Genomic DNA, 15,715 nt, shown 5'->3' with positions numbered 1-15,715 from the left:
GGGCTATCTCATGGAGCTCTCAACTCATGTGACATAACACCTGAAGTCAGAGATCACCTAGTCACTCAGGAAAACAGAGACTCAGAAGTAGGTTGAAGAGGTATACTCATGGTCCTTTAGCCAGTGACAGAGCTGAAGTCTCCTTCCTCTCCTGTGGGCCTCTGTGACTGCCAGCCCGGGGCTCAGATGACTCAGAAACTCAAAAGTGCCTGGTGGAATCAGGAGGTTTTGGCTGGAGGAGCTTGTAGGAAAAAGCCTTGTACTTGCTGGTGGCTTCTGTGCTGTCACTCAAAGCAGAGGAAGAGAAACCTGCTCACTGGAGCCACTTTGTCCCACTCATTGAGTGACAGAATCACAAAGGACAGAGACACAGACATCATTCTCTCCCAGAATCTCTCCCACTTCTCAGGTGGGCAGACATGAAGAGGACCCATTACAGAGGAGTCACAGCAGGAGAGCAATCACTGATGCCAGAGTCTGGTCTCCTCTCCCAGGAGCCAGCTGTGACACAAGGACTGGCATGGGGTCAGCGAAGGCTCTAGAGATGTGTTCAACAGACACCTGCAGGAAGCCTTCTGGGACCAGAGCACCTCCCTCCATCCTCCCTAATGCCAGCCCTGCATTTTGGAGGAGCCCCTCCTCTGGGTGGCGTTCAGCAGATCTCCAAGTGCTGGTCTCGGGGAACGTTGTACTTGAGCTTGTGGGCTTCAAAGAGATTTTCCAGCTCCTTCATGTAGTGTTGGTGAAGCCTGTCCACCTCCTCCTGGGAGGGATGCAGTGTCTTCTGCACCTCAATGGGCTTCCCCACTGCAAGACACAGAGGTGAGTGGTGGCTCAGAGCCAGAACCACTGAAGGCGCAGGGACATTGGTATTCCCACTACAATGGTCATCTGAATAGGCAAGCACTCTAAATCCTTCCCATTCAATTCTATTTTGTGTTATAGATTCTAAGATGTTAGGTCAACTTCAACAGTCTGTATATCAACAACACAGCCAGCAGGCATTTGCAGGCATTATCTCTTATGTTATCCTAACAATTATATGGAGATATAACCTGGTTTTAATCCTGTTTGACTGCTGAGGAAATGAGTCCCAGGGAGGAGGCTAAATAACTTGTTCAAGGTAACATAGCCAGGAAAAATTGAGTACCAGGGTGTAAGCCCTGGGGATGGGCTCTTAGCCTCAGGGAAATGTGGATCTGGGAGTCTCAGATGCCATGATTGGAAGAGACTGTGTCTGTGGGAAGAGGTAGATCAGAAGGCAGCTGCCATGTCTTCCTCTCTTGGGAATTGTCCTGAGGCAACAGCACTGTAAATATTCATTAGAATATTACCACATAATGAAAAGAAAGTTTGGTAGAGGGGTTTGCCTGTATTCAACTAAGAAATGACTGAGTGAATGAAGATGAACAGCACTATTAGTTCTGACATTGGAACCTAGTTGAAATTTCAGAAGAAAGCAAATAGTTTAAAAATGGTGCTAAGTCTATGGACTAGAGCCCATGTCCATTATTTACAAGGAAATCCATCTGGCTCTCCTTCAGAGACTTCTGATTGCTACTTTACACGCAGATCTAACAGACCTGCCATGGTCTTGTATCCACCTTATCCAGTTACTGTCATTAGACCCTGTGGTCAGAATTAAACCCTCCTTGTCTTGCATAATAAAGAACCACATACTCTTATCAAACCTCAACTTTGTTACCAAAGGCAGGGTGATCTCTTGGAAGGCAGCGTGATCTCTGTGGATCTGGGTTTGCAATAAATAAAATATGGATGAGAGTCCCAAGTTGTTGGGAAAAATAAGCTGCTGCATGTAAGGACTAAGTACAGTGTCTGACACACTGCAGTGGCTCAGTAATCTGTAGTGGCTACTGACTTTTGTGTCCCTGTTACCCTTCTCATTCTACTGCCTTTCATAGTGTTACTTGCATATGTGTCTATTTCACACACTAGAAAGTGTTCTCCACAATGTCAAGGGTGTTCTGGTCCATGTCTCCTTGCAGCACAAGTGCAGGCTTCTAACTCTATAACACTTCCCCTTCCCAGACCGGGTTTAGGCTCACCCACAGTGGTGATGGGTCGGCGGTAGGGCATAAGACCAAAGCTGTACTGGAAGACTCCACGGCCATAGAAGAGAGGGATGGAACCTCTAGTGCTCTTGTGAAGTCGGTCCTGAAACCACCGCAACCAGGAACCAGGAGAGTTCTCAACCTGGTCATATATGTCATTCTCCCCAAAGGAGAAGATCGGCACCAGAGCTGCCCTAGAGGGAGACAGGAGATAGGGCGTGTGGAGGAGAAAGAAGGCACAAAAATGGTCCCCTAGCCTCCTGTTGGAGAAGGCAATGGCAAGCCACTCCAGTACTCTTGACTAGAAAAATCCCATGGATGGAGGAGCCTGGTAGGCTGCAGTCTGTGGGGTCGCTAATGGTCAGACACGACTGAGTGACTTCACTTTCACTTTTCACTTTCACACATTAGAGAAGGAAATGGCAACCCACTCCAGTGTTCTTGCCTGGAGAATCCCAGGGACGGGGGAGCCTGGTGAGCTGCCCTCTATGGGGTCATACAGAGTCAGACACGACTGAAGTGACTTAGCAGTAGCAGCCTCCTGTAGGGACCTAGTGAGCAGGAACTGGAACAGAGGACAGAGCCCTGGGACAAAACCAGGAGACCTCAGGTGTCTTCCAGACCTGCCAGGGCTTCTTTTATAACTTCAAGCAGGTCATGGCTCTTCTCAGAGTCAATGACTGGCACTGGGATTGTTTCTGAGTCCATGTTCTCTCTTCTTGCCATAAGATAGGCCAGTGAATCTGAGACGAAGTGTTGGGACAAGGAAAGGACTTTATTCCGAATGGATGACCAAGAAGATGGCAGGCTAGTGCCTCCAAATAACCATCCTGAAGGGCCAGGTTGCTAAGTTCTTTATGATCATAGATTGGGATATAGGTGAAGAAACAAACTAAAAATATTATTTGATCCTTGCAAATGTCTAATAGAACGGCAAGCATCAGGCAGAGGAATGTGTTAGTTTCACTTCCTTACAGTCCTTTATAGGAGGGCAACTCAGGTTATCTCCCTTAGGAAGTCCATTATCTGTTCCTACAGTGAGGGTAAAGCGTCTGACTGCAATGCGGGAGACTCAGGTTCGATCCCCGGTTTGGGAAGATCCCCTGGAGAAGGAAATGGCAACCCACTCCAGTATTCTTGCCTGGAAAATCCCATGGACAGAGGAGCCTGGTAGGCTACAATCCATGGGGTCGCAAAGAGTCGGACACGACTGAGCAACTTCACTTTAACTTTCACAGTAAGAAAAGCTGCATGAAGAGGGTTAAAGTCACAGAAGCAGATCCGGCACAAGTTCAAGATTAACCCTTTCCAAATACAGGATCATAAGACAAAACAGAATACAGCTAAGAGTCCATCCAGATATAAAACATCTGCAGACTTTCTGGGAAGATCTCTTCCAGCTAGCTTTGTATTCTTCACACATGTTTAAAGATAGGAGAATAGCTTTAAGTTATGTCCCAAGCTCCATTCTCCCTGAGTTCCTAGATCTCAGATTTAATGCAACCTTTCAGCAATATGACCTTTGGAACTTAATCCCTTTAGTTACAAAATCTTCCATCTAGAATCTTCTTTGGGTATTTAGGCCTGAGACAGTGCATCTATCACCAATATACAATCTTCATTGTCAGTGGATTGAGATTCTCCCCGCCAAAAGAGGATCTGCATTTGCCTCTGCAGTCTTCCCTCCAAACTACAATCCTTGCCAATCTCCAGTTGAACCCAGGGCCCTCTCCCCAATACCCGTGCATCAGGGCAAGCCTGATGAAGCCCTTGCGGTTCCGCAGCACCAGCTTGTAGGTTTCAGGCCTGGCATTCAGTGACTCCTGGACGCCCCCAACAACTATGGACAGCAGGTTGCCACCTCCTTTCCTGCTCAGAATGTGAGCAGCACTCTCCTTGTCTGATGAGACCAGCCCTGGGGAGAGAGGAAAGTGGTCACGTGCAGTATGAAGGGGGCAAGCCTGGTTCAGGAGTATTGGGGCTTGGGCTCTACCCGACTCTCCAACTGGGAGTCCCCAGATGACAGGCACTGAGTGCTACCTCCTTTCCCAATACTCCCATGAAACTCATCACTGAGCACACAGGAATGGAAAATGCTTCTTTGGGTCTCATCTCCTTGCCTACTGCACATTCACTTGGAAGAAGTAGAGAACAATTGGGCGCCCTCCTTAAGCCCCTTCCTCATGCCTTCAGCCCTCATCTTCCTGGATTAGAAAGAGTGGCAGGACTCACCCCCTGACATGATGCAATCCCTGAAGACAGGGGCCCAGAAACACCAGTGCATCATCATCAGATGTGAGCGGATGCCTGGAAAAACTGAGGAGAAGCCCGTGCCCTCTGTGCACAGGTTGGTGAAAGCTCCAGTGGCGAGGACCCCATGAGGGTGGAAGCCAGCCAGGTAGTTCCGGGAGGGGTCCAGCTCAGCGGTCCTGACCAGCTGCAGGGACAGCAATCAGGTAAATCGGGGCTGCACCTAGTACCCCCCCACCCCCGCTCCGGTCTCCCAGTTAAGTTTCTGGCATGACCTCTTCTATGTGTCTCCTGTGCCCAAGTGTTTTCACACCCCATGTGAGTGTCCTGTGATGAGAGATGGGCTGTCTGAGGATCCTGTCCCCAGTGCAAGCATGGAGCAGAGGAGATGCTCTGGGAGACTATGGAATGAAGGGGGAGAGAACAGAGCCACAAATGGATGACCAATGCCGCCTGCCTCAGAAGGAAGAACCATGCAGAAGGCAGAGTTAGGACTCATGGGAAGAAGACTGCAGACAAGCCAATGTCCTACTGGGAGGGAGACCTTCTTCCAGGTAGAGCCTGACGAGAATGAAGGAGTCAGCACTGGAGGGAGTGAGCCCCTCCCCAAGCTTGTGGCAATTGGCCTTCTGTCCCGGGTAAAGAGCTGCACCTCTGAGTCCCTTTAACTCAGTGTAAGAGACTCCAAGGTGCTAAAGGTACAAATTGGGGACAGGGGCATGAAGTCTCTAGTGATGCCAAAGGGTGTGGGTTGAGAGGGGTCAGGGAGGTGTCCTGTGAAGTCTGCAGCACTTCCTGACACCAGGTCACAGCCTGGCCACAGCACTGCACCCCTGCTCAGGCCTTGGCCTATGTAGACACTGCTTTCCTGGATAATGAAATCTTACATAGAAACCCAGCTCCTGAACTGATCTTCAGGATGAGGGGGAATCAATTGTCCTTGGGGAAACACTGCCTGATTCTCTACCATTTCCTCTGTAGGAAGCCCATAGGGTGCATTTAGAAAGCTCCAGTGCTCAGAAGTAGTCTCCCAAACTCTCTAGAAACTCTTCCTTTAGGCTCTAGTTGGTAGAATCATAGCATAAAGGCTTGTGATGTGGAGTAGCCTGAGCAGAGTTGTTAGGACAAGGAATGTTGCTTGCCTGCCTTCAAGCCAGCGGCCACAGTTGCTGCAACTGACAATGGGCCTTGAAAGGAATTCAGGATGGAAGATAATAGGATACTGGTCACAGAGAGTGAGCATGCACATCACAGGAATAACTGCAGTGAACCCAGATTTTGTATCTCCCCGTATGTAGAAAAACATGAAAATCATTAACTGGAGATGTCTGCTTTTTGACTGGCAGCAATCTTTTGATGTTTAGCCACATGGGTTGTTTGGTTTGGTTTTGTTTTTTCCAACAAAGCCCCGTAAATACTGACTTCTCCCTTCCCTTTCAGAACAGCTCCTCAGAGATTTCTGAGAGGCTATCTCTGAATACATTCCTCAGTAAGACCTCAGAACAAAACACCTGACAACTCTAAGGTTGTACACTTGTTTCCAGTAGATAGCAGAGACTCTCTGACCCCCCTATCCACTGCCAACCAAAGATCATGCAGGGCCTGCTCTGTTAAGGTGTGTGGATGACTTGGAAGCTCTCCTGTGAGATGACAAGAGTCAGAATCTATGAACCATAGCGCCTCCTGCAGGCCTCAGTCCAGGACAGGGCGGTGAAAGTGCATGTCATCTCTCCTTCTGCTGGCTGCTCCTTGGTACTGCCCGCCATCTGCAGCTGCTATTGCCACAGGACTGCAGGGGCCTACAATCCAGAACACTGTGCTCATGAAATTTCTGAAAATATGTTTCCCACAATGTCAATAGTGTCCTATGTGAGAAATCCTCTGGGGTAGATACCTGGTTAAAAGAGGGACAGAACAGACATAGATAAGATTGGCACAGAGATGCTCAACAGAGTTTTTCTGCCGGATGTACAAATGACAGCAGTTCCAGGGGTGAAAGGAGAGCCAGATGCTGTCCTTAGAAGGTCCCAGGATCACCTGATGTCTTATGGACTCCACACAACCCAGTGATGTATGTGACAGCATGTCCAATATACAATGGAAAAATCGAGGCTCAGAGAGCATGTGTAACTCACCCCAGGTCATACAGCTGGCATGTTGCAGACCTGGTAGTAGACTCTATGAAGTCCTTGCTCAGAGGAGACACCATATACATTCTTGTCTCCTGTGTCCAGAGAGGGCCGCCTGCCCCCGCCTGGCTCCTCTCTGTGTCCTCACTGCCTTCCTCTTCCTATCCCCACTGGATAATCAACCATCACAGCTGCTGACATCCAAGGGTTTAGCCAGTCTGGGATTCAGAATGGACCAAACGTCAGTTCACTGAAATTCAGGGGCCTGCATCCTTAAGGACTGATCCTTGGTCCAGAGTTCAGTGTACAAAATGACATGAGGTACCATGAGCCAGAGATCAGAGATTAAGAGATAGGCAGAATAGTATTAACTGGACTCTTTAGTGGATCCCTAAGGAAACCTTGATTCAGAATGAGCAAAGCTGTGTCCAAGGAGACATAACATATCAAACACACAGGGGCAGGATACATCCTGAGGGCTCTCTGCTGTGTTTCTATTCTCAGAGCCAATGCACACACTTAAAAGCAGTAAAAAAAAAAAAAAAAACCTGTTCTATATCCTTGCTCACACCTTCTTCCCTGCAGGGTATCAGTATCCTCATCTGATAAAATGTCAGCCAGATGCTCTGAAAATCTTCTTTTCTTTACGGATTCCTTCACCCTAAACTTAGACTGTTGAGGGATTTATACCTGTCAGATACATAAGTGTGCTGCACTACATGGCCTACTGAGTTCCTCAAATCCTGTTCATTCATCAGTTGTCATAGTGGCCTCACCTCACTGAAGTCGCACAACCATAGCCAGACAGCAGCTGATTCTTCCCCTAGCTGCAGAGTGGTAGAAGCCTGTCTCCTGCTTCCGGCCCAGTATTCTGCTAACTATACACAGGGTCAAACATCCCCATGGATACGTGGGGACTTTGGTCCTGACCACTCCCTAGTCAGCCCCATACTCACCGAGATGGGGAAATAGTCCTTCGTGTACTTCCATATGGTCCAGTGCCTTATGAAAGCACTCTGCCTGCCCCCCTGCCGTGGTGTGTCTCGATCCAGGTACCACCAGATTGCATACAGGATACTGATCATCCAGAATCTTGTGAACAGGAGACCTATGAAGACTATGCAGCAGACCAAGTCTGGGAAGGGACGGAGGAACCATTAGTGGTCAGAGACATGAAGGAACAAGCTCTCCCCGTATACTGAGCTCTGGCGGCACTGTCCATTCTAGCCCTACTCCTAAGAGGAAGCGATCAGCTTCCCAAGGTTTGGAGGAGAAGAGAATGCTGTCAACATGACAAGTGTCACATTGACATCCTGGATTTTAAACCAGTTGGCCTAATTTCAAACTCACATTTTTCCACTGCACCAGATTGCTTACTCATTTGGGTCTTCCCATCCAACTCCTTTCCTGTGTGTATTCACCAGATTTTCAATAAAGGCCTGATGGAGATGTGACAGGATGAACTGTTTCCGGTATCCATTCTTTAGAACCCCAGAGAAAGGTATTGTTTCTACCCAGCCCACTTCCACAGGATTCTTTGCGCTGTGGACTGTAGCCCTCCAGGCTCCACTGTTCATGTTAGCCAGGCAAGAGTACTGGAGTGAGTTTCCACGCTCTCCTCTAGAGGAACTTCCAGACCCAGGGATCAAACCCACATCTCCTGTGGCCCCTGCATTGCAGCCAGATTCTTTACTGCTGTGGGGAAGCCCAGTCTGAATAGTAGCAAAATGCATAAATCAAAGTATTTTGGGGCTCACAGAGCCTCGCTTTCTACAGAGTACCTCCAACATGCCAGGTGCCGGTGGTTAAGCTGAGAACAATGGACAGGAATGCCTGCCCTCCTGGTGCTGGCTTCAGGGTTGTATTTGGAGCACTTTGTTTTGCCTTCTCAATTTTAACAATGGTAAAATATGTTTAACATATACTAGTCATCAAAATGACTCTTTGGTGTTTTATTATTCTTTTCAAATTTTCGTTAGAGTATAGTTCATTTACATGTTGTTTTTTTTTTTTTTTAGATATTTGAAATACAACTTTATTCTGATTCCAAACGAAAAGGAATGGGAATGACAGTAACAAACAAGATTCCACCTCTCATATTGTCATGTGACTATAGCAGTCTTATATTTGAAACTCAAGGAGGAAACAACTGTGTTCCAAAACACCTAAATATGCAGGTCCAAAAAAAGAAGGTATTTTTTTTTAAACTGCCACATTCACTCCAAAGCCCATCCATCTCCTTCAGCATCCAAAGATTAAGCACGTGTTCTGCTTCAGTTCAGTTCAGTTCAGTCGCTCAGTCGTGTCCGACTTTCCGCGACCCCATGAATCACAGCACGCCAGGTCTCCCTGTCCATCACCAACTCCCGGAGTTCACTCAAACTCATGTCCACAGAGTCGGTGATGCCATCCAGACATCTCATTCTCGGTTGTCCCCTTCCCCCTCCCCCAACCTTTCCCAACATCAGAGTCTTTTCCAGTGAGTCAACTCGTCGCAAGAGGTGCCAAAGTATTGCAGTTTCAGCTTTAGCATCAGTCCTTCCAGTGAACACCCAGGATTGATCTCCTTTAGAATGGACTGGTTGGATCTCCTTGCAGTACAAGGAACTCTCAAGAGTCTTCTCCAGCACCACAGTTCAAAAGCATCAATTCTTCGGCGATCAGCTTTCTTCACAGTCCAACTCTCACATCCATACATGACCACGGGAAAAACCATAGCCTTGACTAGACGGACCTTTGTTGGCAAAGTAATGTCTCTGCTTTTTAATATATTATCAAGGTTGGTCATAACTTTCCTTCCAAGGAGTAAGCGTCTTTTAATTTTATGGCTGCAATCAGCATCTGCAGTGATTTTGGAGCCCAAAAACATAAAGTCTGACACTGTTTCCACTGTTTCTCCATCGATGTCCCATGAAGTGATGGGACCAGATGCCATGATCTTTGGTTTCTGAATGTTGAGCTTCAAGCCAACCTTTTCACTCTCCTCTTTCACTTTCATCAAGAGGCTTTTGAGTTCCTCTTCACTTTCTGCCATAAGGGTAGTGTCATCTGCATATCTGAGATTATTGATATTTCTCCCAGCAATCTTGATTCCAGCTTGTGCTTCTTCCAGCCCAGCGTTCCTCATGATGTACTCTGCATATAAGTTAAATAAGCAAGGTGACAATATACAGCCTTGACGTACTCCTTTTCCTATTTGGAAGCAGTCTGTTGTTCCATGTACAGTTCTGACTGTTGCTTCCTGACCTGCATACAGGTTTCTCAAGAGGCAGGTCAGGTGGTCTGGTATTCCCATCTCTTTCAGAATGTTCCACAGTTTATGGTGATCCACACAGTCAAAGGCTTTGGCATAGTCAATGAAGCAGAAATAGATGCTCTTCTGGAACTCTCTTGCTTTCTCCACGATCCAGCGGATGTTGGCAATTTGTGTTCTGCTTAGCTATATAATAAAGTGGCAAACACCCTGCACCACTGACATCACAGGACAGTTACCTATAAAACTAGACTTCTGACTCTGGGCCCCAGCTTCACTTTCTCACAGGTCATCATCTTCATCCGGGAGAGCAGTTGTCTGAGCAGCCTCTAAATCGTGCTCCTACTATGCTGCCAAGGCTGGGTCCATGACCACCTCTGGCGGGGCAAGAGCAGGCATGGCGACAAACTCCAAGTTAGGGTCTCCAATCAGTTTTCTAGCAAGCCAGAGGAAGGGCTTTTCAAAGTTGTAGTTACTTTTGACAGAAATGTCATAGAACTGAAGATTCTTCTTTCAGTGGAAGACGATTGACTTTGCCTTAACCTTTAAGTCCTAATATCCACTTTGTTGCCACACAACACAATTGGGATGTTCTCACACACTCGTACCAGATCTCTATGCCAGTTAGGCATATTCTTGTAAGTAACTCTTGATGTTACGTCAAACATTATAATGGCACACTGAGCTTGTATATAACAGCCATCTCTCAGTCCACCAAATTTCTCCTGACCAGTTGTATCCCATACATTGAACTTAATAGGTCCTCTGTTGGTATGGAACACAAGAGGATGGACCTCAACACCCAAGGTAGCTACATACTGCTTCTCAAATTCACCAGTCAGATGACGCTTCATGAATGTAGTTTTTCCAGTACCACCATCACCAACCAAAACAAGTTTGAACTGAACTTGGGGTTCTCCTTGGGCAGATGATGTTACGCAGCTCGAGTCCCAGCGCCCTCACGGCCTCCACGGCAGGGGAGCAAGAACTCTCCGCCCAGAGGACTCGCTAAACCGCCTCCTCATGGCCGCAGCCCGCCGCTGCCTGGATCCCCCAACACCCGTCCCCTCCGCAGCCCCCCATTTACATGTTGCATAAGTTTCAGTTGTATAGGAAGTAAATCTGTTAAACTCGTACACATATCGATGCTGTTTTTTTTTTCTTATTTCCTTTCCTATGAAGATCATTACAGAACACTGAGTAGAGATCCCTGTGCTACACAGATGTCCTTATTGTTATCTATTTTATATACAGTAGCATTATTTGTCAGAGAAGGCAATGGCAAGCCACTCCAGTACTCTTGCCTAGAAAAATCCCATGGATGGAGGAGCCTGGTAGGCTGCAGTCCATGGGGTCGCTAAGGGTCGGACACGACTGAGCGACTTCACTTTCACTTTTCACTTTCACACGTTGGAGAAGGAAATGGCAACCCACTTCAGTGTTCTTGCCTGGAGAATCCCAGGGACAGGGGAGCCTGGTGGGCTTCCGTCTATGGGGTCACACAGAGTCGGACACGACTGAAGTGACTTAGCAGCAGCAGCAGCATTATTTGTCAACCAAATTTCTCAACTTATCCTTCCCCCTTATCCCCTGGTAACCATAGGTTTTTTCCTACTTCTGTTTTGTGAATAAGTACATCTATATCTCTTTTTGATTCTGCATATAAGTGATATCATGTGATATTTGTCTTTCTTTGGCTATCTTCACTCAGTTTGACAATCCCTAGGTCCACACATGTTACTGAAAATGGCGTTAATATGTTCCTTTTTATGACTGAGTAATATTCCATTACCTGTATTACTGCATCTTCTTTATGCATTACTCTAATGGATGTTGAGGTGGCTTCCATGTCCTAGCTATTGTAAATGTGCTGTTATGAACATTCGGGAGACTGTATCTTTCCAAATTATGAGCTCATGACAGAGGCCTTATGGAGAACAGTATGGAGATTTCTTATAAAACTATTAGAATACAATAGGACCCAGCAATCGCCCTCCTGGACATATATTCTAAATGATTTTTGACAGGCAATTTGGCAGCATTAAATTAATTCACACTGTTGTGGAAATGATACCAGCCTTCATCTCAGAACTCTTTTCATCTTCATAAACTGAATCTCTGTACCCATGAAACTAGAACTTCCATCTGGGTCAAGAGAATAAAACCAGTTTTTAATAGTGGTTCTTTGTGGGGTAGGATTTGGAGGAAATCTTTGACTTTTAGAGTACACATTTTGTTTTGATGTGCTAAAATAGCATGTATTTGTTTTTCAGTCATGAAAAAACAATTTAAAAATGTGGGCATTTCTGCTTCATCAGAAAAAACTCCCCCATCTAAACATCTCCTTCATTCTGGCAACTCCTTTAACGTCTGTCAGCAGGCAAAATCATAACTTGGGTATATTTTCAGTCCCTAAGAAAGGAAATGCCTGCTTTCCCTTCATAATGCCAAGAAGGAAGGATGTAAAATCCCATTTTACCGAGACCCAGAGAGGGTATTTTTGTTAGCTAACCTCATACAGAAAGCCAGTAGGATGAGTGGTGGTTTCAATTCTACTATTATGTCCATATCATGCTCCCAACATTCATTCATTCAACAAGCATTTATCAACATTAACTCTTCTAGGACATGGAGATGCAGATGAGATCAACACCAGCTCTTTGAAAGGAGCTAACCTTCCTGCTCCTTTTTCCATCCAGGTTGAGAGAATAAAACCAGTTGTTAATAGCGGTTTGTTGTAGGGTAAGATGTGCGGTGAATCTTTGACTTTCAGAACACACATTTTGTTTCGATGTGTTAGAATACATGAATTGGTTTTTCAGTCAAAAAAAAAAAGAATTTAATTCTGTGGGCATTCCTAATTGATCAGAAACTCCCCAATCTAAACATCTCCCTCATTATCACATCTCCATCACTCCCTCATAACCTCAGATATGCAGATGACACCACCCTGATGGCAGAAAGTGAAGAACTAAAGAGCCTCTTGATGAAAGTGAAAGAGGTGAGAGGAAAAGTTGACTTAAAGCTCAACATTCAGAAAACTAAGATCATACCATCTGGTCCCATCATTTCATGGAAAATAGATGGGGAAACAGTGGAAACAGTGGCTGACTTTATTTTGGGGGGCTCCAAAATCGCTGTAGATAGTGACTGCAGCTGTGAAACTAAAAGACACTAACTCCTTGGGAGGAAAGTTAAGAACAAGCTAGACAGCATATTAAAAGCAGAGACATTACTTTGTCAATGAAGGTCCGAATAGTCAAGGCTATGGTTTTTAGTAGTCATGTATGGATGTGAGAAGTGGACTATAAAAAAAGCTGAGTGATGAAGAATTGATGCTTTTGAACTGTGGTGTTGGAGAAGACTCTTGTGAGTCCCTTGGACTGCAAGGAGATTCAACCAGTCCATACTAAAGGAAATCAATCCTGAATATTCATTGGAAGGACTGATGTTGAAGCTGAAACTCCAATATTTGGCCACCCGATGCGAAGAACTGACTCATTTGTAAAGACCATAATGCTGGAAAGATTGAAGGAAGAAGGGGAAGGGGGTGATAGAGGATGAGATGGTTGGAAGACATCACCGACTCAATGGACGTGACTTGAGTAAACCTCGGGGGTTGGTGATGGACAGGGAGGCCTGGTGTGCTGAAGTCCATGAGTTGTAGTGGGTCGGACAGGACTGAGTGACTGAACTGAACTGAACTACCTTCTTGCGTGAGTGTGTGAATTACAGACAAGAGGAAAGAAGCAGATTAAACAAGAAACCCACTGGAAAGTATTAGTTGCTGGGGCCTGAGTCTTCAGTAACACGTTCTTGACCTCTCAGGCCACATCTTCGTCTTCCCCAAACAACTGCAGTAGGCCAACATGAACCATCTCTTCACTATATGTGCAATGTTTACTGGCCTCCTGGAAAAACTTACTTTCCTGAAGGCCTGTACTTTCTGCCTTGTAGATGCATCTCCTAATATCTTTGGAAAAGAGCCCCTTCTCTCCACCCACTGCCAGCCTCTCTAGACCAAGGTAAGTAATCCTTTCCAAAAAGTCAGATTGTAAGTATTTCAGACACTGAGGCTCAGGAGGCAACTTGAAGGATACTGCATAGGCACAGAATCATTTAAAATGCAAGCATTTAATACGCAAAAGCCATACTTCGCTCATGGGCTATACAAACACAAAAACGATCAGGGAGCTGGTTTTCACTCATGGGTCTACATGATGACCCCTGTTGTAGACTGAGACCTTGTAATTGAGCTGAATCTATGCAGCCTTCCTGGGAAAGAGCCCTCTTGTCCTCTGCCTGCCTCTTATTTGTAGTAAATCTTCAACTGCCTAAGCTTTAACCACATTTCAAAAATAAAATTTTTAAGAGAAATCATAAACACAGAAAGAAAACAGTAAAGCAAGAAAATAAATAGCACTTTAACCATTCAACAAATTCAAACACTTTTAGTTTGTTCCTGAGAGTTGAATATAATATTGAGACTCATCTTTGAGAGGTTTTGCAGATACTGAACCCCCAGCAGGTGGAGGAAATTGCTCACCAGCCCATAGACTTCAGACAAGGGGAAACCAGAAGGTTGATGATGGTGACTCCAAGTCACCTCACCACCAATCAATCAAATGATTGTCTAGGAGTTGATCATGCACCCAGCATCTCTGCCTCACCCAGTCTCTACACACCAATCCCTGGTAATCAGAGGGGTTTCAGGCATTATGAGCCTTAGTTCCCTGGACTCCTTCCTTGGCCCCTGCAATAAAGACTGCACTCTCTTTCACCACCACCCACTGTCAGTACAGGAGATTTACTTTGTTCCCACAAACAGACCCAAATCTGATTTCCTAGCAATCGTTCCCTGTCATCTGTCTCCCCCAACATCCCAATACTGAAGATCCCTAAATTATAGCTTGTCACCCACAGATTGGACCTTTTCACTCCTGTACCTAAAGTTCTCCTGGGGATCCCCTTTGCCCTTGAGATAAGGGACAAGGTACAAGCTACTGTTCCTGGCATCAGATGGTCCTGATGCCTTTTCTCAGTTGCCTTCCTTCTAGCTCCAAGTCCAAGGTTACTTGCCTCTTGGTCCACCTCTGGACACTCCCACATTCCAGGCTAGGCTGAGGTGGGCATGGACAGTCAGACAGTTCCTGCTGGCAAAACTTCCCCAAGACCATGTGAACAAGATATCTTTCATCCCAGGTGATCCCCAGGCACTAGGTTCAGCATCCACCTTAGGACCTGTATCTTTCCCCCATCAATGCACCATGGGCTCTTGAAGTGGCAGGTGCCATGGCCTCCCAAACCCATCTCAGCTTTCCTTACGCAGGGCCAAGTAATAGAAGATCAACTGCAAGACTGCGAAGGTCTGGAGCCTGCGTTCCAGTGGCAAAAACAAAGGTGCAAATTCCACCATGCTGATTCCTCTGCTTCCTCTGGAGGCTTCTCTGAGCTCTGCTGTGGTCTGAGACACCTGCTGGTTTTTGTTGCTGCCAGAGGTTGTTAAGTATTTGTGGGAGTGGGGAGGAAGGGTGTCCAGCCAGCCTAGAGTCTCATTGCACCTACCCTGGCAGGGAGCAGTATCCTAGGTGAAATATTTAAAATCACCTGGCCTGGACTAAACTTACTACAGAAGAGAAGTGCACTGGACTCTTCAGGCAATACATTATCTGCCAGATCACCTTTGCTCAAATCTTGCCCATTACTTGGCAAGTAAAGCAGCAAGCGTAGGGCAAACCTGCCCTCTTTACACTTACACAACTATCTGGCTGCAGTAATTATCTCCTTTCACCTGCCAGGTCCATGGAACCCCTTTACAAATAAGAAGTATGAGCTCCCACATAAATATCTCTAGGCCCCACTGTCTCCTCATCTGGCTGCCTTTTCCTCATTTTGCCTGGTCAGTAAAACTCACGGAAGAGCCGTCTGATTTCCATGCCCTCTCCTCCAATCTGTCCTCTTGCTTCCAGACTTCAGATGCCACTGTCCCACGGAACTACCCTTGACAACTT

At 46.3% G+C, this 15,715-nt stretch overlaps 1 protein-coding gene and 1 pseudogene across 1 annotated transcript; both read right to left on the bottom strand.

Moving 5' to 3' along the window:
- Nucleotides 1–652: 652 nt before the first annotated feature.
- On the bottom strand, nt 653–15,171 carry LOC129554032 (2-acylglycerol O-acyltransferase 2-like). Its single transcript, XM_055422681.2, has 6 exons — nt 15,030–15,171; nt 7,408–7,586; nt 4,305–4,509; nt 3,813–3,987; nt 2,067–2,266; nt 653–807 (listed from the first exon to the last, which is right to left on the bottom strand). Exons 1-6 carry the CDS (start codon nt 15,118–15,120, stop codon nt 653–655), a joined length of 1,005 nt encoding a protein of 334 aa, XP_055278656.2. The 5' UTR covers nt 15,121–15,171.
- LOC148775626 (GTP-binding nuclear protein Ran-like) lies at nt 9,987–10,517 on the bottom strand (annotated as a pseudogene).
- Nucleotides 15,172–15,715: the final 544 nt, after the last annotated feature.

The sequence above is a fragment of the Moschus berezovskii genome, chromosome 14 (assembly GCF_049115385.1).
Source record: "Moschus berezovskii isolate FMDL1 chromosome 14, NW_MosBer_1.0, whole genome shotgun sequence".
Lineage (NCBI taxonomy): Eukaryota > Metazoa > Chordata > Mammalia > Artiodactyla > Moschidae > Moschus > Moschus berezovskii.
The sequence above is the reverse complement of the archived record's forward strand: the minus strand, read 5'-3'. Positions and strand labels throughout refer to the sequence as shown.

Excerpts from the sequence above, each read along its gene's own strand:
- LOC129554032 (XM_055422681.2), bottom strand. The coding sequence starts at position 15,120 with ATGGTGGAATTTGCACCTTTGTTTTTGCCACTGGAACGCAGGCTCCAG. Across the intron at positions 4,510-7,407 it reads AGGACTATTTCCCCATCTCG|CTGGTCAGGACCGCTGAGCT; the intron begins GTGAGTATGGGG and ends CTGTCCCTGCAG. Across the intron at positions 3,988-4,304 it reads GGATTGCATCATGTCAGGGG|GGCTGGTCTCATCAGACAAG; the intron begins GTGAGTCCTGCC and ends CTCTCTCCCCAG.